Source organism: Micrasema longulum, unplaced genomic scaffold, assembly GCF_059751315.1.
Source record: "Micrasema longulum isolate JH-2025_06_02 unplaced genomic scaffold, ASM5975131v1 h1tg002069l, whole genome shotgun sequence".
NCBI lineage: Eukaryota > Metazoa > Arthropoda > Insecta > Trichoptera > Brachycentridae > Micrasema > Micrasema longulum.
Genome location: NW_028279236.1, coordinates 24,060 through 51,038, shown reverse-complemented (window position 1 = coordinate 51,038; position 26,979 = coordinate 24,060). Strand labels below are relative to the sequence as shown.

General features: G+C 31.2%; 1 protein-coding gene across 5 annotated transcripts; it reads left to right on the top strand.

Moving 5' to 3' along the window:
- Window positions 1-26,756, top strand: LOC148273115 (uncharacterized). Of its 5 annotated transcripts, XM_088239118.1 has the most exons (25): window positions 1-108; window positions 218-353; window positions 917-1,241; window positions 1,368-1,573; window positions 1,935-2,285; window positions 2,654-2,775; window positions 3,091-3,333; window positions 4,686-4,797; window positions 8,561-8,667; window positions 10,300-10,509; window positions 11,596-11,861; window positions 13,179-13,477; window positions 14,426-14,573; window positions 14,771-14,896; window positions 16,202-16,348; window positions 17,189-17,334; window positions 18,801-18,987; window positions 19,325-19,890; window positions 20,219-20,412; window positions 20,767-20,919; window positions 21,033-21,162; window positions 21,310-21,426; window positions 22,858-22,981; window positions 23,374-23,512; window positions 26,409-26,754. In XM_088239118.1, the coding sequence occupies exons 3-25, from the start codon at window positions 1,166-1,168 to the stop codon at window positions 26,542-26,544; spliced, it is 4,305 nt and encodes a 1,434-aa protein (XP_088095244.1). In that variant the 5' UTR covers window positions 1-108; window positions 218-353; window positions 917-1,165; the 3' UTR covers window positions 26,545-26,754. The 5 variants fall into 5 exon arrangements, with proteins under 5 accessions (XP_088095244.1, XP_088095247.1, XP_088095248.1 ...); XM_088239121.1 differs by lacking the exon at window positions 14,771-14,896 and having other exon boundaries at window positions 26,409-26,755; XM_088239119.1 differs by lacking the exon at window positions 1-108 and having other exon boundaries at window positions 153-353.
- Window positions 26,757-26,979: the final 223 nt, after the last annotated feature.

Here is a 26,979-nt window from a genome sequence, read left to right as displayed (position 1 = left end):
CGAGAAAACTGAATGTCTAACTAATAAATATCATAAAATATTTTTGGATAGTGCACCATGCAGTGATGCTCCTTTTTTGTCAAAATCCAGTATTGATTCAAGCAAAATGTAAAAACAATGAGCAACAAAATATTATTCCTAATAAGATATTGTTTATTTTTATTTATAATTTTACTCAAAGTAGCTATAACTCTAATTAAAAACCATGTTTTTATAGTGCAAAGACACCAAGGAAATTTAAAATAAAAAATGACAAAAGTAACATTATATCAAAACTGAAAAACAAAAATATTTTCGTATTTGAACCGGAACATGTATATTTTCAAAATTATAAAAAAGGACACATATATAAAGTAAGAAAATAAATTACCTACTTTTTGTAATGATGTGTATGTGCCTTCAAAATGCAATTCTTTTTTTAGTACCTGTGGATAATTTGTGTTTTACTGTCAGAGTAATCATTAGGTACCGTTTAAAGAAAAACCTCTTTGCTTCATTGCATAGAAAAAAAGCGTTTCAAATTTTTGGTTTGGTTTACGGTATAACAGCAAACGTGTAACGGGCACTTTTGGTTTGCGGTTGCAATTCTCGAGCTGAGTATCTACGGTCCATTGTATTGTTGTAAACTGTATCTAGCTTCGTTGTTTGTAACCACATGATAGTTTTTTTCGTATGGGCGACTCCATTGGTGGCGTATTATCAATCCAAGATTTTACTGATAATTATGTTTTTAACGTCACCACTATGTGGAGATATTTGTATTTGATGTTTTCCTTTTCTTTTAATGACAATACAAAACTATAGTTTATTTGAAATGGATTGAATTATTTATTGATAACAATTACAAAATAATGATTTTAAGTTATCTTATCTTTGTCAATCATTTCAAATATATTTGTGATAATTTGTATTTTAGAAAACCATAAAAGTAACAAATGTTTCCGATAAAATCGGAAGAATTACAGTGTTTCTACCATCATCCAAAAGTTTTGTGGTTTCGATTATTCAAAATCTTGAAAATGTTAAGATATTTCAAACTGAAAACAAGTTTAAAAAGAAATGCAATTGTCTTCTTCAAAACGCAGCATGGGCAGCCGCGCCAGGAAACTCATTAAATTTATTGGTCACATTTAGCCCTAAAAATGAACACAGTGTCAAAACCGAGATGAAATTAGAAATTCAAGGTGGTGAACACATTGTTATTCGTATATCTGCATCAAAAGACCCACCGATTGTAGATGGTTTGTACATTTTGTGAATATTTTATGCTTTTTATTGTGAAAATTCTGAAAACTCGAGACAAAAAAAAAACTTTAAATGTGTTTTAATTTTTGAGTATTCATGGGCATTTTTAAAAATATTTTTAGGTTACATTATCGGTGGACCCTTAGACAGAATTCCATCTCGATTAACTTGGAAATCAGGTTTTGATGAAGAACAAGTCGATGTGATTGATTTAGGGGCATCACTAATAAACGGAACGGGCACAAGAGATTTAATATTGCACAATCAGGGTGGTGGAGCTAATTTCTTCATAGTTTTAGAAGAAACGTGGATAAGATGCAATTTCCAGGTTTTATTTGTAGTTATATTATATTTATTAATAATAAAGAAGGAAATATTTTCTCGATTAAAATAATTTTATTAGCAAAATTACGTATTTTGACCCAATTTTATAAGCTTTGTTCCGAAATGCAATATTAAGAAAAAAAATCGTAATAAGTTATTAGGCATGTGTAAATATAATCAAAACAACTTTTTCGCGTTACATTTTTTCATATACCCATATGTAATTATACGCCAATATCGAGGCAATATCAATATTTTTTTATTATTTCAAATATGCGCTTTAATTTATTCACGAAACAACAACTTTCCAAGAAATCCAATATAATATTTTAAAACAGCTGAATTCTACGTTAATAAATTTTCAGGATATAAATATGTGCAATGAATTAGTGACACCTCCTTTCACGATAAGACCGATATATTTTTCTCTTGATAAAAGTGGTACTATCAAATTAAATCTTCAATTCAAACCTCAATGTAATTGTACAAGTTGCCAGAGTGGCCTTGCATGCAAGGGCTGTACATTATGCTCCCAATGTAAAAGTTACCCCATATGTAACTTTGGCGCAGAACACCCTCATAACACATCGATGGGATGTTCTTCTTTCGGCCTTCACGTGGAAAGATTAGCTATTGTTTGCACAAATGGAATAGTGCGATTTGTTCACTTAATTGCTGATGCTATCCAGTTTCCCAAGAAACCGCTCAAAATTAATGTAAGTAACATAAATGACATCAAGTTAACTTTCTACATAAAAAAATTCATGTCAAATTTGAGCTCCTCACTAAAAAAAAATGTGACCATAGACTCTAATTTTTATTTCACTTACTGTTTATTGTTGTTTTTTGTTTTAGTTTAGATCACGAAGTGTCAAATTCAAATCATTCGAATTTCGAGTTGTACATTTTCAAACTGTGCTCTCGAAGAATATTTACGATGTATTTAGATTGATTTAAATAACCTTATTGTTCTATTTCATTTTTTGTTTTCTTTTTACATGATGAACATGCATGAATTATTTTGATTTTAAATCAGTTTTCGTCAAAATTTATGAACTTTTTTCAAAATGATAATATTTTTTAGCTTCCAGGTAAAATATTCGATATCGACATTGATGGCGATAGTTTATGCGAACATTTTTTGAACCTTGGAACTATTTTCCCTAAAACGAATTGTAATCTTAAATTTACAATAAAAAATTTAAGGTAAACTAATAAAATTCACTTTTTGCTCTGCCTCATATTATTTTTAATTAAATACAACATTTTACAACTGCAGTCTGTAATTTTTACAAGATAATATATTTACTATCGCAGGTCTGTGTATGATTATCTAAGCAGGTACTTATTGCATTTTGGAACCAAAATATAATCATTACGTACTTACTGGTATACATGTTAAAAGTTCTTATTTCAAACTTATTTTGTTTGTTAAACAAATGAACTTCAGTTTAAAAAATCGAATGTTCAGATTTGTTTTATATTTTTGGATGGTTGGCTTATTTTGTGTAAATTTTACAGTGAAATTCCATTTAAAATAAGGTGGGTTTGGCGTCAATCCAATGGCACTGAGAGAGCTCTATGGCCGCTCAAACAGACCGGGTATTGCTACGAAAGATGTGGAGGATTCTGTTCTAATTGTTGTGGAGGACTTTGTCACATGTCTCCAGATGGAGGTTTGCTGGAGGAAGACACGTCTTTCCCTATTGATTTGGATGTGTTCTCGGAAAATTTTGAGCCTGGGAAATACAGCGCTGTTTTAGGGTACGTTATGCTCAATAAATGGCAATTAACAAATTATTTTACTTGATGAATGCATGTTTTTTTTTTCGGCCAAAAACAAGTTACATTAATTTACAATAAACATAAGAACAACGCAAACAGAAAGGAAAAACAATATAGATACAAACAATAGACAACAAAAATATATGTAAAAGAATAACATAAAATAATAATTGTAATATATAACTAAACTAACAAAATTTCAACATAAATTGAAATAGGCACTAACAGAAAAAACCCACCAAAACCTGATAGCGTCCATTTAACAGAAAAGAGAAACTTACAGTAAAATATGTAAAGGAAGATAAAACTTAATAACTTGAAAATTTATAACAAAAAAATAACAAACATAATCTTATAATAATGATAAATTTAAACAATTGAAAAGAAATAAACGCCAGGGAGCAATAATTAAGTTAAAATATTTTATTTAAACCTAGAAATGCAAGAGAAATTAAAAAGAAAGAGGGTGAAAAAACAGTATAATTTGTTTTATTTTTAGAGATTGGAGTTTTGCTAGTTAGTCAGACGATAAGTAAAATATCAAATAATTTTTGCTTCCCAGTCATTAAAAAACATATAAAAAAAAGTGATTTAGATCTAAGTTCTCATTATATCCATTATTATTAGCTATCTGTTTTATTGTATTAAGTTATTTTTTAAAATTAGTATCATCTAGTGGAACTTTAATTAACCTATGTATCATTGAATGGAATGGGGAATTTTTATGGGCAATTGGATGATTTGAGGAATTATGAATAATTGTGTCTGTATATGTTGGTTTACGGTAGATATACATTTTTTTTTTGTTAGAAAGTCAAGAAAGTTTAATGTTTTATCTTTTTCCATTTCTAAAGTAAATTTTATTTCTTTACGTAATGAATTTAGGAAATTAAGAAATGTTATAATCTAATCTACTTCATGTCTGAGCTGAACTTCACTGAACTACTGACTGATGGTACCTAAAGGTGCTACTGCTTTTACAGTAGTTGTCCATAGAATTATCTTTACTTCCGAATGGGGAACTGAGATCATCCTTTATTTCCCTTGCTGTCAGCAATTTGACATCAATTCTAGGTAATCAGTACATTGTATATATTGTTTTTTACATACAAAAAATGCACGATTCATTTTCTGCATTGTCCTTAAGACAATAGTAGGTCAGGTAACTTTGGGCATTGATTTCCTTGCGAGTCCCATAGTACTATATTTCCAAAGGTTACAAAATATCATAAATGATATGGATGTCCAGTCTTCGTCTACAAACATTTGAATATGCTGAAAATATTGTCAATTTTTGATTGTTTTAATATTATTTTCAATTTACATTTTAGATTGATTATAATGGATGTCCCTGAAGCAAGCATCCCAGATGATTTTAAAATGAAACGGTTAATAACTACAAAATACTCTATTCAAGATCTCGAATCTTCTTTTGTTTCTGAAGTTAGTCTATTTTTTTATTTACTCCTTTAAATTTATATTAGAATGAAATATTTTTATTTTTAATTTTTTTTTTTTCCATACATATATTATTTACATAAAAATATAATTACAAAAATACACTTTAGAAAAATACATCTTAAAATTAAGATATAACAAATTGTAAGCATTTTTATCCTTTATTTATTTGGGAAAAAAACAAACAGTTTTTACATATAATTCATATATAAGATGAGGGTAAATTGGAACTTAAATTAACATATTACAACAGAGGTGAAGAACATTTAAGAGAAAGTAATATAGAAGTCTAGGCATCTACAGGGCTTATGACCTGTCAATGGCTGGTTTAAGTGGCCACTCTACACACTGTGTAAAATTCACCATTCTGCCCATATTCAAACATCTGTATTCCTTCAATTCTTTCATCTGTTGATGTTTGTGAAGTTAAAGAGCTGAAACCTTTATTTATGCGGGTGAGATTCATCTAATTAAATTATTATGAATCTCACCCGCATAAATAAAGGTTTCAGCTCTTTAACTTCATAAACAAACAACAAGTACATTAAATAGGTGCGAAGGTTTTCACGGTCACTGTTATCAATATTATGTATCTTTTTTGGGTGATACCGTGTATGTTGGATTTGATCCGACGTTTCCGCTACCATTGCAGGAGCCATCTTCAGAGAAAACTGTTTATAATGGATGTGAAAACAGTTTTCCCTGAAGATGGCTCCTGCAATGGTAGCCGAAACGTCGGATCAAATCCAACATACACGGTATCACCCAAAAAAGATACATAATATTAACAAGTACATTTATAAATATATTTTTTAAAATAAGAAAATAATAAAAAAACAACTTATGTAATAAAACTTAAAGAACATAAACATTTTTAATGACATACTCATATAATTCTGTGCTACTTATTGTTGTTGAATATAATTTATTACAACAGCTTTATTTTAAAGTAGGCCAAGGAGCTGCTGTCTAGTGATTAGTGCACTTTCCTACCATGCGTGAGGTTTCGGGTTTGATTCCTGTTAATTTTACCATGAAACACTGATTTAAACGGTAGTTTTACTCTGCCCTGGACTGGCACCTCAAGTCTAAGACCGATCACCTTACCTCCGGGTAATCGATGATCGAGACACTCTGCACTTGGTGTATCAATACAATGCCCTATCAGGGGCGAACCGTCCATATAATCGATTATTCGCAGTTTACCATTATATTTCACTACCAATAATAATGTTTTATAGTAATTTTAATTATAGGAGAATAAATAAAATAATCGATATTTATTATAAATTAACGTCACTGTTTATATCTTCCTCAAAAAATAAATATAAGCTGCTAAATGCGCACCCAGCGCATTGCCCGGTTCCGATTATTGCAGCTTATTTTTCAATACAAAATGTATACTGTATTTTAACATTCAAAAACCCAGTGCGTATATTTTCCTTGTTCACTTGCAGATTACAGATATTATTTCAAGCTTCTCTATTTGGAGAGTAGCATTTCGAGCGTTATTTCTTAAAGACCATTTTCGTTTGATAGTATTCTGTTGACATATGACGCCAGTTTTTTAGTCCGCGCGTTTTAGCTAGTGGCGCCTCGCTCGGTGTCGTCAATTTCTTGCATTATTCATTCTCATTTTAGAAGTAAATGAAGTTGACGGCCGGTGCGGCGCAGCCTTAGAGTATATTTATATATACTCTAAGGGCGCAGCGCGGCGGTCACGACGGTCATGTGACATTTTTGTTGCAATATTATTGCGAATATTTCTAAAGAATGTTATTGTTATGTTATGTTATGTAATGTAATATATAAAGTTAAAATTATGTATTTTGGCATTAATAAATAAATTTAAATCTAATCTTATTGTTTTTTTTTTAATTTTTCAGAAAAAAAATATATATCGTAAAAGAAAAAAAAAAAATTGTGTGCATAATGGGAGTGACGTCTTACAATAAAATGTTTACTTTCTTTTATATTAGTACCTAAATATTTGCAGTATAAAATGTAAATTACAAACAAATATACGGTGTTTTTAATCAGTGCCAAACAAAAAGGAATTATGAATATACTTATTTTATTATCCTTATTTTTTAACATATTTTATTTTTTTAAACTTTTGCATACATGTACTGTCTTAAAATAATGGAGAATATACCTTCATATTACGCAAAGTTATTAATTGTTGTTTGTTTGTTGGGTTATTGGTTAAAATTATTTTGATTGAAAATAAGTAGGTATTGCGTCTTCTGTTGCCAGCAGGTGAAACTGGAGCTGGAGAGATGAAGTTGTTTTTACACAAAACCATAGAAAAAGAATCCGTGTACCTGTATATACTTTTTTTTTATACGCCTCCACTCATTTGCGAGATTACTTACATGTATGTATGTACATGCAGGTACAAATTATGAAAAAAATTAAAGCTTACCTATAAAAAAAGTCACGTTCGCCACTGTGCCCTATGCACCACTTGGTTTGGATACGGAAGTAATAATGATGTTTTTTTTGCTGCAATTTTGAATGTCCCAGTGCAGTCTGATTCTAAGTTTGCGATAATTTAACACGAGCTTGTGTTTGTTTGTGAACAGAATACGGATAGTTTACGTTGGAAGATAGCACGGACTTCAATCAGACCGCCGGTCTGGTACCAGTTGCATAAGTCATATCACCTTACCCTCCTTTTGTTATTCAGATATTCTGCTTTTGGTTTTCTTAATGCGGTGCCCTTGTGGGTGCAGCCAGGGAAATAATTATGATTTGCATAAAATACTTGTCGGCCTCGTGGTGTAATAGTCAGCGCGTTTGCCCACCATGCGAGAGGTCTCGGGTTCGATTCAAACATGGTTGAAATGAAATATTTATTAAAAAGGGAGTTTTCACACCAGAATATTTCATAGTGCCTGGACTGGTACGTGAAGCATAAGACTGATCATCTTACCTTCATGTAACAAAAATGATCACGATACGCTGCGATTGGTGTACCAATGCAGTGCCCTATGCACCATTAGGTGCGGAAAGGGAATGATGATAAAATACTGTACTAATATTACTATATTTTTAAAAATTACTTTTTCATTTTTAAGACAGATTCTGATAAGAATCAATTGAATTTCTGATTCCAATTTTTTTTATGTACGCACTTAACTATTGTACGCATAATAAACGCTTGTTGTGCACACGCATAGAATAATTTTTAAAACTTGACGAAATATGAGACGGCGAAAATTGTACTCAAAATCGCATTTGACATTATGAAACATACAAGACAATGACATAAAAGTAACCAAAAATGCCAACATACACAAAAACTATAACATACAATAAATACATTACCATATTCAAAATGCAGGACAGTCGAAAATACTATACAATGGACTTCACCACAATGACTTACCCGACTACTTGAAAACTTATATTGGAGACAAATTTAAAATCCACATTAAAAAGCGCAATACGATGACTTTGCTAAACAGACTAGATGTTTATGTAATGGATTTAAACAATTAAAAATATATTTTTTAAAAACAAAAAAATTTACATAAAAATTCTAATTAGTTACAAGATTTTTTGCTTAAAATTCTGTTAAGATTTGTGACCAATGTCTTGTTAAGTTTTCTTTTCTGTGTAATAGTCACAGGTTACTACCACATTACTCCCAATGTTATTCTAATAAAAAATCATTTCATTGTTATTTTAAGAGTCCCCAATTATCTTCCCAGCCAATTCAGATTTATTGTATTATTGATTTCAGATGTATGATGTGTTGGCATATGAAATCGAAGTGTGGTTGGAAGTAAAAAATCCAGTTGTATTCATAAACCCATGTGTTATTCATTTACTTAGTGAGCCTATAGCATGGTATGTAAAATAATATATTTTTCAAAATGATTATTTCAATTTCAATATTTAATCGATCCTTTACCCTTTTTAATGTGTGCAATTTCACTATAACACTTGATTTAAGAGTAAGTTAAGTTCTTCTCACTAGGATAACCCGTTTTGAGGACTACTCAGTAAACTTTTTTTTTATCTTTGTTCACATGTTCCTGTAATTAAAAAAAAAAAATATTAAAAAATAATTAACATAAAAACCCACACAAATAAATATGATATTAAACAATAATGTTTTGTGTATGCCCAAATGTTTGTAGACATGCTGTATTTCCTCCCTAGGGAGTTATTTAGATGTAAATTTGTTGCAACAGAGAAAAATTGTTTTCAGGCATTGTCTAATAAGTGAATCGGTTCAGCCGGATGAATCTCACCCGCATGATAAAAGTTTCAGCTCGTTTACTTCACAAAAGTCAACAGATTTAAGAGTTGAGGATATGTGGATATTTAAGCATGGGCAGAATGGTAAATGTTACACAATGTGTAAAGTGGCCGCTTAAACCAGCCAATGACAGCTCGTAAGCCCTGTAAATGTCTAGACTTCCATATTCCCCCATCAAAAATGTTTTCCCTCTCTGTTCCAACGAATTTAGATAATATTAGACATTCAAATATGTATATCAATATTTTTTTAAAGATGGAAATTAAAAATAATAAAAAAGTCTTATTCTGATATCATCAGGAGTGCGCGCACTGAATACGCTGGTTTTAGAAAAAAAATCTCAAGAGTGAAAAAAACGTGTTAATAGCGTTTTAACTGCTTGGCGTTCTTAGTTTTAATTTAATAAAAAACAATAACTAAATGTTTGCAAGCACAGTAGGGAAATGTTATGACAGAACTACGATACTAATCAAGTTGGCGGCCTCCGTAGTGTAGTGGTCAAGACGCTTGACTCACGCACGGGAGGTTCCGGGTTCGATTCCCGGTGAGAACACAAAAATTAAAATGTGATTTTTCTCAAGCCTGGGTGCTCTGTGATGTAATTCACCACTGTAATTAGGCCTCCTGGCCTGTTGTGGTGCAAAAAAAAATGTAAATGTAAAGTGATTTTCCACTCAATGCGGCGGGCGTGTCTGTCTGGAGTACATTTGAGATGTTCACCATAGAATGATTCGAGTAGTTATTGTTCATAAATTACAATATCATTGGTTTGTACAGTTGAAATATTTTTTTGTTTGTTTTGAAACTCTCACATCAGCCAGAAAATGGTGATTCAAGCTATTATTTACAATGTTAATCATGTTTTAGCACGGTATAAAGCTGAAACGGAATTCTTCTGAGAAAAGATGTTTTTCTAAATGCCTGATGATGATTTCACTTAACTACATATTTCAGTAATATTGTATGTTTTTCCATCTATGAAAAGGTAGCATACGACAAAATATTATCTCTAGAATGGTCCTTTCATATAAAAACATCATATTTTCACTAAAGTCAGTGTGACTAACTAGGATAACATAGTTATCTCTCTATAGTCAGTCTGACTAACTATGATAGCATAGTTTACAAACTAAAGTCAGTCTAACTGGGATAGCGTAGTTTTCTCACTATAGTCAGTCTTAACTGATTAATGAAATCTAGGAAAATTAATTTTCCAGTCGAACTCCATCAGTAGTGGAGAGAAGTGTAACAGTGCAAAACTTGAGCGATGACAGTGTGGATTTATTTTGGATCAGAGAATGTATTTCTCAGGAAAAAATACTTGTTGGAATCACTCCGGAAAAATTGACCATAGGTGCAAATAATGAGGCCGTATGCATTTTCACATTCACTGTGATATCTGCCTTTAGTTGGGATGAAACTATAATGTAAGTTCAAATGTATTTGGAAACATATTTTTAAATACCTAATCGAGTCACTAGAAGTACGGAGTTGTTTGCAACTACGAGTACATACGTGAGTACTAACTATGCACGACACTCTCCGATTCCGCGTTTACATTCCTTAGCCAACAAATTTACTTGTGAAATAGACATTTTTAATACGACAATTATCAATTTTAAAACGTTCTTAAATGCACTGTTTGAAACAAATTATTAATGTCGTAATAAAACTTTCTTTTTCATACAATTCTTTCTCTGTTTTTGATGTGTATTATTATTATCTGATCTCTTTCTGATATTAATTTATCAAATATTTTTGTGTACCGTATATTATATTATTTTCACATATATACTTACTATTAACTAATTTTCATTATTTGTTTTTAACAATAATTTGTTGATACCATTTTTTTTATACTTATAAGTATATGAAAATGTATTTATTTTTTTGTTTGAATTCTTTACAAGTTATTTACAATTTGCTTTTTAATTCAATTACTTTTATTATATCCATTTTTTTTTTTTTTCCTTTTTACTATGCAAAGTTTCACTTTTTATTTTGCATGGCAGTATGCTTCTTATTGTTTCTAAATGTATACAAAAAAGCATTGTTTATCTTTTAAATTTTTACGCACTATGTTTGTACTTACCTGTATATTTTTTTGTAAATGCCCCTTGGGCGTATTGTAAAATTAAATAAATAAATAAATATTTTGTTCTTTGTTTTATATTTTAAATTGGGAAAAAAAGGTATTTTCTCCTCTTAATTTTTCTCTTAAAAAGTCTTCCTCGACTGTCCTCGATCTATGTCATATGCATCAGGTCCCAGTATAGGGACAGTGAAATTTTGCAGTTAACCACCATTAAAACAAGTATGTCATGTCGAATCTGCCAGGAATCAAACCTGGGACCTCAAACATTGTAGTCAAACGTGCCAAACACTACACTATGAGGCAGACTTATCTCAACTCAATTGTCTTTTTCAAGATTTTTACCCGAAAATAGCCATCATACTCTCTGTTCTGTAAAAACTTATGGCCTTTTTTTACTGCTTATTTGTTTTTATTCCAGTTTGGATATCAACAATGGCTTATTACAGAAGCCCGTATTTCTCCATGTGGATATAGCAGAACCCAAGGAGCCCCTTGTCCCCACGCGGAATACACGTATGGAGTATTTAGAAAGATCAGATGTCCTCGGGTCTCCTCCTTATCTGGCTCCACTGGTGAATCTCTCTACTCCCGATGTCCTGTACTCTGGTGTTCGAGAGGTTGTTACTGTTATACTAAGAAACACCACCCCAGTAGCTATGGAGTATAAATGGGGTGAACCTATTGGTATGTAATTTCCATATTTAGATCCAAGGATCCTTAGCTAGTAAGCTAGTTATCCACTAAGGAAACTAATGTTTCCATATATGTTGAAGAATTAAAGACATATGCATTTTCAAAGATAGGTAGAATGGTGAATGTTAACAGAGTGTAATGTGATCACATAAACCAGCCAATGATAGGTCTTAGGTCTTGTAATGACTTTGACATTAATTTAATCCATTCATTTTAATTATTCTCTCTCCGCACCTAATTGTGCATAAAACACGGCTTTGATACACCAACTGCAGCGTATCTTGATCAGTTTTACTCTTCAGGTGGCCAGTCCAGGGATTATAAAATATTCTAGCGTAAAATACCTTTTAATATAAATATTTCATGTCAATCGTGTCAGGAATTGAACCCGAGACCTTGCTGGTAGGCAAAGTGTTGACTATTTGACCGCGAGACATACATATTCCCTAATAATTCCTTTGTCTCTCTTGAGATGTCTGTCAATCTTACTTTTTCACTTCATATTGTACTTATTAATTATGTGGTTTCAATTCGCAAGGTGTTCCGAAACGTCATGTCACCACAATGAAAATCACGAAACGGCAAGGTGACCATAATTTAGGAATGAGTTTTGTGAAAGATCTTTGCTACACGCCCAAAAAATGGAGCATTCATAAACATTGCTTAAAATTAATTTTACGCTTATTACTGCCCTTTAAAATTATTTTAAAGGATGCCTGTACGAGGCTCATGAAGATGTTACTTTACACACTTTGTAATATTAAACATTCTACCTATGACAGGGATGGAGAATACCTTAAACAAGGGAATATGGAAGTCAAGGCATTTACAGGGCTTATGACCTGTCATTGGCTGGTTTAAGTGGCCACTTTACACTGACTTCCATATTCCCTTATTTAAGGTATTCTCCATCCCTGTTGTAATTTGTTAATCTTAATGACCCCCGAGGGGGTGAAATCCAGTCTTTTGTCTATGAAAATTTGGACGAACTCAAATATTGTAATTCTACCTATGTATGTTTGAAACCTTATATTTATTTAATTTACGAAGCCTGTTTATTTTAATATTGCCTTGAAAAATTCCACAACATGTGAGTTTCATAAAATTACTACTACCATTTGTTGATTTGTGTGTGAATCAATAGGGATGAAATATATTTGTTAATATATATTTGATTATTGGCAGCATAGGGCACTAAATTGTTTAGTGCCGATTAAAGTTACCTTAATAATTTATTACATGATGTGACAAGAAACTAAATATTTTTTCTTGAAAATGTGTGCAAAATATTATTTGTGATATTTTTAGGTGACGACAGCGAAAAAATATTCATATATATAGCTCCCATCCGTGGAAATATAATGGGGCATTCTTGCCACGAAATACATATTCACATTCTTCCAAAATACAGGGCTTTGATTCAAGATTATGTAATTCCTTGTACCGTCGGAGAAATGGAGCAGTTCATATCTCTGGCTCTGACCTGCTATGTCGAAAATCTGTACATCGAATTTAAAATTCAAGATGGGGTCGATGATAGTTATGATTTTGCACCAGATTGGATGTCGTGGTCGAAAAAAATGGATTATTTTGAACGTGATGATGAGGTAAGTGAATTTTAATTATGCAAATATCATTATTCTTCTGTACTAAAATAATGCTAATAATTAAAAATAATTTTCATAATTAATCCCTAGCTCTAATTTCATTGGTTAGAAAATAGTACAAGATCTTGCGCAGTTTCGTGTTCAATAATTCTTGTGCCAAATTTTGGGCCATTTCATTTGCTGTTTTACACTTTGCAGATTCTGGAAAATTGCGCATGAGCATGCGCGGTATGTAGATGTTTTTGGTGCCATGACACATAGTGGGCAGTTTCACATCTTGTGATGACGCGACTGCTGACAACTAACGATGTATTATTCTGTTATTAAAATTCACATCAGGTTTCTAAAATAACGGGGATTACTGTGAAAATCAGTATTTCCAGAAAAGATGGCAAGCGAAAGTGGAAAAGTGCAGTGAAAGAAATAAGACTGAGAATAAATAAAGTGACACAAGCCACAACAAATACGGGTTGACAGTTGAAGTTGATAGTTAACAGTGTCGCAGGTGTGGGATCTTGGTTCAAATATCTTATGAAAAATAAAACACGTTCTAATTTTTCTGATATTGACCATGGATTTCAACCAATTTGTGTATTACACGACACAATATTAATTTTGTCAAATCTTGCACTAGATCTTGTACCATTTTCTGACCCATACAATACCAGTTTTACGCTTCAGATGACTGCCACATATTATGAAAAACAAATGTAAAAATGAATTGATTCGAGAAATCTTTCATCTTGATTTTATTAGGGACTGAACGAGAATATTCTGATACATGTACAGTACATACATTATACTACATAAAATACATAGTACATACTACATTTTAATATATTGAAAAATAATATGTGAATTTATTTTTAAATAATATTCAATCACAAATTGCTACAGGTATTAAATACATTTTTCTTATTTTTAAGTTGAATGTTTTTTATATTGTAGTTTTCGGACTCTGATGATCCAAACCTTTACTCATTATATATGGATTTGAGTTCCAGCAATATAGAGTATTCGTTCAAGAGTAGAAGTGATTATTTATCTTACGACGAAGATTACCTCGCAGATTTGAATTCAGAAGTACAGAGAGAAAGTATGTTAGATTTTGCAGCCTGTCAGATTATGATAATGCTTTTCTAGTTTGTTATGCCGTGTATTTAATGTACTTATTGCCAATATTTTGATGTCCGTTATTTTGGTTCAGTTCAGATGATGGCTAAATTAAACTAAAATTAGTAAACCTTCATCTTTTTTTAATCTGATTCTAAATATTGCTGATTTTTCTTTAAGGTGCCGGTGGCGAAGCTTCACTAAATGTTACTGATAAACTTGTTCCATATTTAGGGAGGGAATGTTTTTTGCCAGTAGTACTCTTCATACCCAAAATTGAAATTATACAATTTCCCCTGAATAAAGGTATAATCCTCAGAGTAGTAATCCTACAGAAGCTCGTTTGCTCTATTGCATAGAAAAGCATTCCAAATTTTGTTTTTGTTTTTAGTTTAACAACAAATGTTTAATGGACGGTTTCAGTTTACGCTTGGGAAAATCATGTTTTTTTTTTATTACAACTTTAAAGTAATATGGGTATATGAATATGCAAAGACGGTCATTGCATTGGCCATGCCCCTAACACATCATGACTCATGTTAATTTTGAACTTTGTTTGTAACTGTTAATTTTCATGAATCTTGACGTCACAATTATCGATGCCAAACATGTCGCGTTTTTCTAGGGACACATATTTTAAGAATTTCCATTTTAAAATTATGTATGAAAAAATTTCTCCACAATATCCATAGTGATTTTATAAATATAATTTAGTTTTCCAAATCCATTTCATATATTTTTATTGATATTCGTAGTATGTGATATTTCCCTATTCTCGACACGAATACCAACAGCCCGTTGTATTGGTGTAATTTGTAGCTAACTTTGTAGTTAATAATCATACAATTGTTTTTCTCTGTATGGGTGACTTGAGCCAGTAGCGTGTTATTACTCTTAGGTATAATCTATAGTCTGTAGGTTATTTGTTTAGAATTATATAGTTTTAGCTTTCTCAACTGTTTTTCAGTATTCAAATAAAACTAGGTACATGGAATTCATTCTGAAATATCTCCATCTTAGAACAGGCTGAGTCATGGAGATGAACCTCACAAAATTTCATATCACAATCAATTTACTTTTAGAATGAGGGAGTCCAGCCTTGCGGGAAATTAGATTAAAAAAATGTTTTGTTAGTTAAAATAAATAAAATTAGACCATTAAATTGCAAGGCAAAGATTCTTGAAAATGTACGAATAAAATATTTTAATAAAAACTACTTTGAACGACGTCGCTAGTTCATGTGAATTAACCGATAAGAGAGTTACACCAATTAGCAGAGCTGACCGAGAAGAAGTGGAAGAGAACTTGAGACGTCAAACGAGGAGTAATTTCAGAAATAGAAAAAATTATAGCACTGATAATACGATACATAAAAAATATTAAAAAAACATTTTTGGATTCATTGAATAGTTATTAACAAATAATAAAAAAAACCACTGAACCTCCTCATTGTTGCTCTCACAGCTATTATTATATTGCCATACGGTGATGTTTGTTTCAAATTTGATACATTTAAATGAATTATTCTATCTATTCAATAATTTGGGCTACTAATGCCATAAATATATTTCTTCGCAGATAAGTGTTTATTGACATATTATTTTATTTCAGTGGTGTCACGAACTATTCTATTGCGAAATAAGACACCGATACCTACGTACTTCAATATTTGTGTGACTAAATACGCTGCTATTTACAAAGATAGTCCTGAAGATATCGTGAAGAGTATCGATGCCAAGATCAACCGCAAAAGCTATGGTAAGACATTCAATTGATAAAAAATACTCAATTTATTTTAGTTATTTGTTAAAACTTAATAATTCAGAGATATTTTTTTTTTTATCAATGTGATAAATTATAAAACAAGTATTTGATGAAAATATAAGCTCAAAGAATTCAAGCGTAACACTGATCGATCATCTTACCTTTATTTAAAAAAAAAACAATCAAGAAACACTGCCATTGGTGTACTTATGTGGTGCTTTATGCACCATTAGATGCAGAAATGGAACTGATGATGCATTAAAATGCGGATTTTGGGTTCGAGGTCTATTGAATTTTTTTTATACCATAAATTTTCTATTACTGTTATTTTTTCGTATGTTTCACAAAACGCTGTTGATAAGTTTGATAAATTAAGATAGCTACAGCAATTTCACAAGGTTTCGATTCCCCCTTGAGTAGTAATATCTTATCATCTATTTATTACTCCACAACAGGTCAGAAGGCCCAGTTTCGGCGGTGAATTACAGCACAGAACACCCGGGCTTTAGAAAAATCACATTCAGTTTTTGTGTTCTCACCGGGAATCGGACCCGGGGCGTTCCATGTGTGATTCAAGTGTCTTACTCATTGCGCCACGGAGACCGTCAATTGTATTATTTTATTTGATTTTTAGGACTGGGACCCAAAGCGTTAGTCTTGTCATCTTTAATTCATATTGCAAATGATAAAAGATCACCTTCATTCGATGTGCTGATAAAGAAAAATAGAAAGAAAAGAACAATTTTTTTATAGTGTGAACACAAGTATTTCTTCAAATATAGAATTTATTGCTTTGTATAAGTATTTTTCATTTTTATTTAAAAAAATACTTAGCTAGGATCATTCCTGCAAAGCTGGCTGGTTTCGGAATATTGGCTTCATGCAGTTCATCTCAACTTCCTCCCTACGGTACGGAGCGAGTGCAGATAGACATGTTGGCCAATACTTGGGGCATTTACGTAGACTCCGTTCAAATTCAGGTCAGTTTTCTTTGTGTTAATTATTTCGTATCGATTAATTTATGGCTTTAAGCCCTAGATATTCTAAAAAATGTATCTGTCTAAATAAAACCCATTGAATATTCTAATCTGGCATAGTTTATCAAATTGATCATAAAATAATTGCCCCGATGAATCAGTTCATCTACAAAGCCTTTATGATGCGCACAATAATTTATAATAGTATTTATATTAATGGAGGTTTTAACCAAACCAAATATTAACTATTTTTCGTTATTCTAAATTTTATATACCCAAGAGGATCTTTGTGATATTGCTATTGGAAGTAATTTTTTTTAATACTGTCTTTATTACCACCAAAGAGGATGGATGCCATATGTGTCTAACTGATACATGAATTCATCTTGTTATACTCCAATTAAGGACAGTTTTCACATAGCGAAATATCTACTAAAAGTAAAATTTTTAAAGGTATTTTTTAAGATATGAAAAATAACTACTAAGATTTTAACAAAAACAAAAATACTGTTTTATAGATATTCTACATCCTAACTCGTATATTTGAAATCAATAATATGGAATAAGTGAAACTTTTCATTTAAAAAATCTAAATATTCCAAATTTTCACAGAAACAATACATCTACTTATATTGTAATAGGAATGTATAGAAAACTTAACTTTTGTTTGAAATCGTTATAAACTGCCTTTTTGTTATATTTTATATGCCTACATATCCTATGTGTGGGTATGTTATTTCTGAAGTATTTTTGTATAATTACTCAACTAAATGATAATCCGATCTAATTCGTCTCGCCGCAACTTCGCACATATATCGTTTTGCTAAAATTTTATTCCACCAATCGATAGATCTCATATAGAAGAATCGATTTCCGTCAAAAAACACATGTTAGTTTTTTTTTTTAGATATTTGGCTTTGTGACGAGGGTCCTCATTTGTGTTTACTTTTGACATGACTAGAAAGAATTTGATTTATCTGATTAAGTCAAGTCTTTCTTGGATGTTCTTGTCCCATATTATCATTAACTCTCGCCATATACCTATATGAGGGTATTACAAGCAAACTTAGAAATATCCTCGAGATATTTGCGAAAAACTTTGAAAAAAGAATTGTGAGATTTCTAATTATGCTTCACCAACTCAATGGAGAATTCTGAAAGTTTGCGGTGTCAAGTAGTATAATTGAAATCTGTTTTTGCAAGATTTAAAGACGGTTTTGAATTACAATATTATTTAGGTAGGTAGGTTTTTATGTATAGTTTATTTTGGCATCAATGTAATGTTAACACTTAACCCAGCCGGTGACGGATCATAAGCTCTGTAAATGCCCAGACTTCCATATTCTCAACAGCTTCATCTCTGTTGAAAATATATATAATTTTGATAGTCAGCTCCATCAGTGAAAAATCCAGAATTTGTCATCTACCCAAAATATTGTTAATACGAATAATATAATGAATATTTGCAGGTAGAAGGTCTCGCTGTCTTACCCATTAATGTGATGGCGCAAGTATCAGAGAATCCGTTGAAGATTGCGGAGGAGTTGAGCTTCGGTCCTCACATTGTGGGAGATTCTAATGTGACTAGACATCTCTTGGTGAGCAATACTTCCAGCGTTCCTTTGCTCGTCAGCTGGCAAGTGTTTAACAATGAAGGTGTGCCATATTTTAATGTGATAAATGGTTATTTGAAAACTCAATCATGTTCTGTTTACTCATGTTTCTTCATAAGAGATATTTTTTTCATGTCCAGGGTTTTGTTTGAACTCACTAATCAAAGAATGTCAAATCACTGAATAGATTTTTTTTCCAAATAAATTGCTAAAATTGTTTATGTATTTTTTATAAATAATAATAATTAGACAATCTTCTTGTATATAATTAGGGAAATGTATAATTAAGTTATAGGTTAAAATTTATTTTATCTCACTTCTGGCTATGCATATTGTACTTACAGCATTTAAATTTTCTGTCAATGATAATTTTATTGCAGATACAGAAATATTGGGAGTTGATCCACCATTCAGTCTCCAATTAGATATCGGGAACAAGAGTTCCTGGCCTGAATTTTTAGATCACTATGCTCGAGACAGTGCTGGCTTCAATCAACGCTCTAAAAGTTCTTTAAGATCTAGCTCAACAAAATTTCCACATATCTGGTATGATGGTGAAAGTCATTATCCATCAGTTGATCCAGAAGGTGAAAATGATTATTCGGAACACTGTCCCAATGGGGAAGATGATTATCTGCCGGTGTATCCTGAAGTTTGTGAAAAATTCTATGTTTCTCATAAATCTTTTGTCAGTTCAAAAGACAAGTCTCCCTCTAACTCGGAGTCATCAGATTTTGACGAGAAACATGTGGAAATTCGTAAGAAAGTCGGGCTTTACACAGGACCTGTGAATTCTTATGAAAATTTCGGTTATAGTAGATTATTCATTAATGATGAAGTGAGCGAAATGGAAGATGCTTCTAGTTTATGTTCCAAAGATGATGATTTGAAGATGCAATTATTCTTAACCGACTATTGTGGACAACGCTCTGAAGATTACTTTAATGTGAGCAAATAAAGAAATTATAACTTAAATTTTCAATGTAAATCCAATTTCTATAAAAAACTTAATGTGGCAAATGTGTAAATAAATATTTAGTTGTTTTCTTTGCCCCCTGAATTGTACTTTGTCTCGTATATTGTTAGTTAATATTATTCAGCATTTTCCCCTGAATTCTAATTACTTCAAATTAAAATGATATAATCCTCAAACACTTTTTTACCGCAAGTTCCGAATCATAGTAAGAATCAAGTTCTGAAGGAGTGAGGAATTTCTTTCTGTACTAAAATACTTTGGATATGGAAATCTAATATTTATAAATATTTCATTTCAGGTTACACCTAGACTAATGGTTTTATATCCTGGGCAAGTTGCTAAACTGGGTATAACATTGAAACTAACAAAAGATATAGAAAGTCGGTCTGTAAAAAAATCTGCCGAAGACGATGAATGTTCTGGGAATGAAGCTTATCCGATCTGTATTAATCGTCTTCTTGTTGGAAATATTCAATGTCAGGAGTATGAAAGGTATGAGTTTTGATCAAGTAGCCCATTCATTTAAATAAAACGGCATAGGTGCATAGCACCAGGGAAGAACGAAAAACTTGTGAGATAAACTGTAGTTTTTTATTTCATTTACATTAGAAATATAATGGTCTAGGTTTTAATCGATGTTTCGAAAGACAAAGGACAGTAATTATTGTCCATAAATTACAGATTTAATATTTCTGACAATATACATGCTCGCTTATCTTTCAAATTACTTTTAGCCTTTTTAAAGATTGATTCTTAATGCTTAGAGGTACTTTATTATCTGTTATTTTTTAAAAGGTAAAAGTGAAAATTCTTTTCAAAATAATGTAATTTTTATTCTGATTTTAGTGAAGAATTATACAGATCCAATCCATCAGTTTCAAGTTGCCTTCTGACAGCCCAGCTTCTTCTTCCTAAAGTTCTCATCTGCGACTATAAGGATGGAATTGTTTTCAAAACTCACGCAATTAATATTTTTGCTTCTCGTTGTGGTTATTTGAGGTGGAAAACACGTTTATCGCATTTTGAAAACCTAAATATGTATTTAAGAATTTACTTTAGTATTCACGTTTCTGTAAATCTGTATTTTCTATTTACATATCTATTTATTTTAGGTTAAAGAAATCATTGACACTTTATAATCCATATGAGTTGATGGCCAAGGGAGTGATCTCTGTTCCTCAACCCTTTATATTGCCACATTCTGAAGAATGTTTTAATATACCTCCCAAGTCATCGTTTAAGGTTGGATATAAGTATCATTCAATGTACTATTGAATGTTTTCAGACAAATTGTTTCATTTTTATAATTATTTTAAATTCATTATAGTTTTTTTAATGTAAATATAAAAACTAGATTTTTTGGAATCACAATTTTTTTAATTATTGAAGGTAAATTTAGAATGCTCAGTGACAACATCAATGTGCTTGAAAGGATGTTATAACACATCTACTGAATTAAAAACTACTCATAATCTTTGTATATTACAGAAGAGGCTTCCGACTCAGGTAATTCATCACAAAACAATAACTTATAATATTATTTTTTTATTTTTTAAAAAATAAAAACCTTTATTAGCATAAATAAACAATTAACGATACATCCAGTAAAAAAAAATGGGACACGTAAGGTTGAACTTGCCAATAAAGAGTCTGGCTCTTGTGTTTGGCAAGTTTACAAAATAACATAAAAAAGAAACAAAAAATGCAATACAAAATAATAATAAAATAAAAAAAAATGAAACAATTTTTAAAAATTGAGAAAATATAACACTAAAAAAATATTAAATAAAAACACAAAATTCATAAATTTATAAACACAGGCACATATTAAACATACATCTCCATTTTCAAAATATAGTTAATGTTAATTATTTCGAGAAGCTTTTCTTTAATTTATCCTTAAATTTTCTGTAATTTATTTCTTGATGTAGATTTTGTGGTAAATTATTGAAAAGCTTCCGTCCTATGTAAGTATAATGATTTTTGGCTGTGGTAGTTTTAGTTCTCTGTAGAGCAAGGCATCCTGTTCTTAACCTTCCCGTAATACGGTCCGATGGGAGGCTCTCCTTATGCACCTGGAGCATACAACACTTTCCGTAGATATCCTCCACTCTTAAAACATTAAATTTTTTGAATAGTTCGGTAGTTGAGAACAAGGATGGTTTATAAAGTATTATTTTAATTAATTTTTTCTGTAGAACTTTTAAGGGTCTAAGATGAGCGTTATAAGCCCTTCCTCATCCAACTATTGCATATTGAATGATTGACTGTACTAGAGCATAATAAACTGTCTTCAATTGATCCGTCGATAAAATATCTCTAAGCTTTAAAAATATGTGGAATAATTTTCTTAGTCTTTTGCACATTGAATCTATTTGTTCTTTCCATTTAATATTTTGGTCGATTATTATTCCCAGATATTTTATCTTAGATTTTTCGGTCAGGGTAACACATTAAGAAGAACAGTTTGTATGGTCTCCGCAGTTAACAATAACAATGTAACAATATTTTATGTTCCCACTAACAAGTGTCTTCATAGAAGGTGTTTTTTTTGCTTTAGCTATAAATGAGTTTTATATGAATCTTTTCTGACCATTTTCTACAAAAATATTAAAATAATAATGTTTCACCTTTTTATTTATTTTTTTCAAAAATGTAGGTACTGTATCGGTCTTAGGCAAGCATCGCAATTGTTTACATAATATTTTATCTCCTTTAGTAAGTTGGGGTTTGGGTTTTATTTATAAATTCTTAAAATAATATTTTAAAAATACCACGATTACTTTTTTTTTCCCGCATTCTTCTGAGGAGATCCATTTTTATGGATTGACTTTATCACACAGTATTATGTTACTTCTAACACAAACGCCTGAATTATTTGGCACTCAACTAGAGTAATTGATTTATTTATAGTAATTAAAATTTGATTTATTTCAGAGTGTAAAACTGGATATAGTCATAATCTTTCCACAACTGCGTGTTGAACCCAATTACATTGATTTTGGCCCTTGTCCCGTTCGGTCATCCATCGTTCGATACTTCAAAGTTGAAAACCTCACAGGTAGTATGGAATCTATCTCATGTGAAACCAATACACGTGCATCTATGGGGTTTGAGAAAGAAATTTGTGTTATGTTACTATAATTGCTTTGATAACTTCCTCAGGAAGATTGTTCCAATGCCATTATAGTTATAAATAAGGTTGTTTCCTGCCTCTGAATATCCTGACGTCGATTATTGTTCATACTATATATTGGTGCATTGTTTTGTTTTGCCAGAATTTTGTAAAAAAAAATTTTTCCTATCAATTTGCCACCCCTCAGTAATTGAGGAATTATTCCTGCGCTTAAGTGCTTTTTTTAGCGGTTATCACAGAAGCCACCCTCTTTTTGAAAATTTTCCTCGTAGAGATTACACCCGATACAAATGGTAAATGGTTATTGAACATTGCAGATCAAGAGATGGAATGTACAGTAAATGCGGGCTGGAGATCCTTGGGGGCGTGGAGTGTAGATCCTTCCATAATGATGCTGGAACCCTCACGGTGTGGCGGCACTCGTCCAGCTAACTTTACTATTACATTTATGCCAGGGTATTAAAGAAATTACATTTAAAACATGAACAGTGAATCGATTCTAAAATATGTATATATATTTTTTTACCATGTATAATATTTTTCACGACTCTTATCCATCTGAATGAGTAAACACTTTGATAATCCAAAGGCTCTAATTTCATTATATTATACTTTTGTCAGAAGCCATTTGTAATATGCATCTCAGATATAGAATTCTCAGTATGCCAACAACAAGAATAGAAAATATTCAAAACTAATTTATAAAGTACCTTAAATACAAAACCGGTATTTATGTGTCAACTCTCATTGCCTCCACCTTCCATGGAATCACTTCTCCACAATACCGCAGAGTGTGTGCGGACCAACTACTGCTTCACAAAATTATGACAGGAATAGTTGACTGTACAGAACTACTTAGTTTAATAACAATACATGTGCCAGCCAGGATTTGTAGCACTTTTTCAGTGTACAATACAAAATTTAAAGACATAGATTACACAAACATCACTCTGTCAGATTTAAAATTTACACTAAAAATTAATTATGTAACTCGGTAGACATTATAATAATAAATATGTACATCTCCCTTCCCCTCCTTATCCCCTCTTCAAGCATCCTTGTTCTAATCCCGCCCAATTTTCAATAACTTAATGTTCTTAAAAAAATTAAAAAAATTCTTTGATTATTGAGAAATATTTACGAGTACATGAAAATAACATTTTTATATGTATAAACTTATATGTATTTATTTAATATGTAATATATTTTCTTTACTAACTTCGTATTCTTTGTGGAAATCTGTTGTTAGTTCTGAGTTTATACACTATATCTGTTGGTCTACTATAGATATGTATGTAGAACTGTTGGGTTTCCCAAATAGAATATAAGGCAATAGGAGTTGCAGTACATCATTATTAGGGAAACGGTTAAATAACTTGGCAGTTCACAGAGCACTTAATAGCTTTACTTTTTGCAGAGTATAATAAATTATTTGTTTTATAAAGCTAAGATGATCCGGTTTATGCTTTTGAGGATCATGAATGTTGTAAAAAATACTTCAATGAACGCAGTACTTAATCTTCTTCTCTGTCGTTCATCAGTTCTGAGGGTTGTGGCCGTTGGTACTTTCCCACTGCATTCCATTGACAATGCTTCTCCACCCTTCACGGCTCTACACCCTCTTCACAGCTTCATGTAGGGTCGCCCGTGACATTGTTTACACACCTCGATCCATCAAGCTACAGTTCTGCCTCTGCTTCTTCATCTTCTATTATGATTGAAAGAACATAGTGATAATACACATAATAAATCAAAAACGCAATGAAATAAAAAGCAAATTCATTTATATAACATTGTAATGAACAATAGGGTATTTTCATAAACTGGGGATATGATTTTAAATGTATTTAGTATTTAAAGAATATTTTTACGATTGCAAGCATTTTACCATAAAAATCTAAAACGAATGTTTTCATTTATAATTTCCTATTTTAAGTTTGATAGAAATAAAACGGCCCAAAACTGGCCAAAAGGTTGATGACGTCACGTGTGACTTATGGATCCTACGTTCACTCAAATCCTATACTGAGATCGTCCGACGCGGGCGGCTTGTGGCTTTTTATTTGTTTTTTTCGTCTTTTCCTTGTTTTTTTTTTGTTTTCACTTTTTTGAGTTCCGAGTATAGAAATGTAAAGGCCGCGAGGTAAGGAAATATAAAGTGTTTGCTTCCAGAATGTATTCATTTAAATAGTTGTATTATTTGCATGTACTATAAATATATTGTTTCGCGTACATTTAATGCAAAAGGGAAGTAACGTGACTCTGACACAACTTTTTTGTTGCTTGAGTGCGTGTTAATGCCTTTTTTTTATTAAATGTGATTTATTTATGAATATATCAGCTAGGGAAAATTACGGAAACAATGTCATAGGTTACTTTCAAGTACAAATTAAACTTAGTAACATAAGTACAGAAATATAATACAAATTTAAACAATAAAGTTCAAAGAATAAACTATTTTAGTATTGTAGTACCTGTCAAGCTTTTTAAGTGCTAATTTCAGTACATGCAGATGCTAAATTTTTATAGTCTATAGTCTACATCATTAAATTTAGTATTTTGTACTGAACAAGACCTACGGAAAAAAAGTATAGTGGTTTGTTTTTTTTAACATCTCGTTTCATAACGTTCAAATGCGATCAATAATTTTTTCCGCATTTTTTCATTAGTACTAGGAATAGCCAAAAAAGCTTTATTTGGCGTCTTCACCGCAGTGTTTGTGCATATCGGAACTAAACAGTACTTGAATCTTACAACTAAAGACATTTTATGCGCGATAATTAGTTAAAACAGTGTAAAACAACCGATTGCAACAAAAACAACACGTAGGCTATACAAATTCGTATGAATTTGTTTGAATGGTCAGTTGGATTCGTAACGCGTGATGTCACAAGCCCATTCGGCATCCAAATGGTCGTTTTAGCGCCAATTCAAAGTATACGTTTTTAAACCGCCAATTCAAAGTATACGTTTTTAAACCGCTCTGAAAAATTAACGCATGGACTAAACAAAAACTGTACAGTTACCATCGTAATTTTTTCTCTAATTTTTTGCAAAATAAAAAAAAAAAGTGGAAATACCCTATAACCATGCATGTAAATGAATGTTTACCCAGTAGATCGTCAATTAATTATCTACAGAACTAAAACATTACTCCTGATTAAAAAAATATATTGTGCAATTCATATTTGTTTAGGTACATTCCTAGTTTGCTTGTTGTGATCCAAACACAATAATGTATTGATAAATCACAATTATATACTTGTGAAGATTTACTGGAAGTGAAAACTTTTTTTATCATATCTTTTGTAAATATAGCCCGTGTATTTGTGTTTGATTTTGTGGCTTTCAGGTTTCGAGAGGGTGATCTGGATGCTACTATAGTAATAGATACTCCCGTACCACACTGTTCATACAGAATCAAAGTTATCGGCAAAGGTGTTCCCCGGGAGAGTAACCTTATAATAGACTCCAAGGAAAGACAGTGATTACATTTGTATCAAATTCAATATTTTAGTTCAATTTTGAAAACGGAAATTATTATGAATGTGTATTAACACATATTTCTATTTAAAAATTGAAATCAAATGTACAAATTAAAAAATTAGTATTTAAATGTTTTATCCATTTAATAAAATAAACCAAATTTTCGTAGTATATTATTTATTATGAATACCTGTATACTTACCTCCAAATTTTACCTATTGCATAAATCCCAGAACGTTTTATGAAAACTGAATACTATTAGCCTCGAGCTTTAGGAATCAAGCCCAAGGTTACGAACAAAATATTGCTATATAGTCATAATTATTTCGTAATTTTGTATTTAAAAAGAATCATCCGAAAGTTAAGCAAATTTATTCTGAAAGAGAGCTGAGATACTTTAATTTTGAATGTTTTTTTTAATTAATTTAATCAAAAAT

What these genes read in the sequence shown, in the direction of transcription:
- LOC148273115 (XM_088239118.1), top strand. Translation starts at nt 1,166, where the DNA reads ATGAAATTAGAAATTCAAGGTGGTGAACACATTGTTATTCGTATATCT. An exon ending in AGAAACCGCTCAAAATTAAT is followed by an intron (nt 2,286 to 2,653) that starts GTAAGTAACATA and finishes AATATTTTTTAG; the next exon opens with CTTCCAGGTAAAATATTCGA. An exon ending in TAGACTCCGTTCAAATTCAG is followed by an intron (nt 17,335 to 18,800) that starts GTCAGTTTTCTT and finishes GAATATTTGCAG; the next exon opens with GTAGAAGGTCTCGCTGTCTT.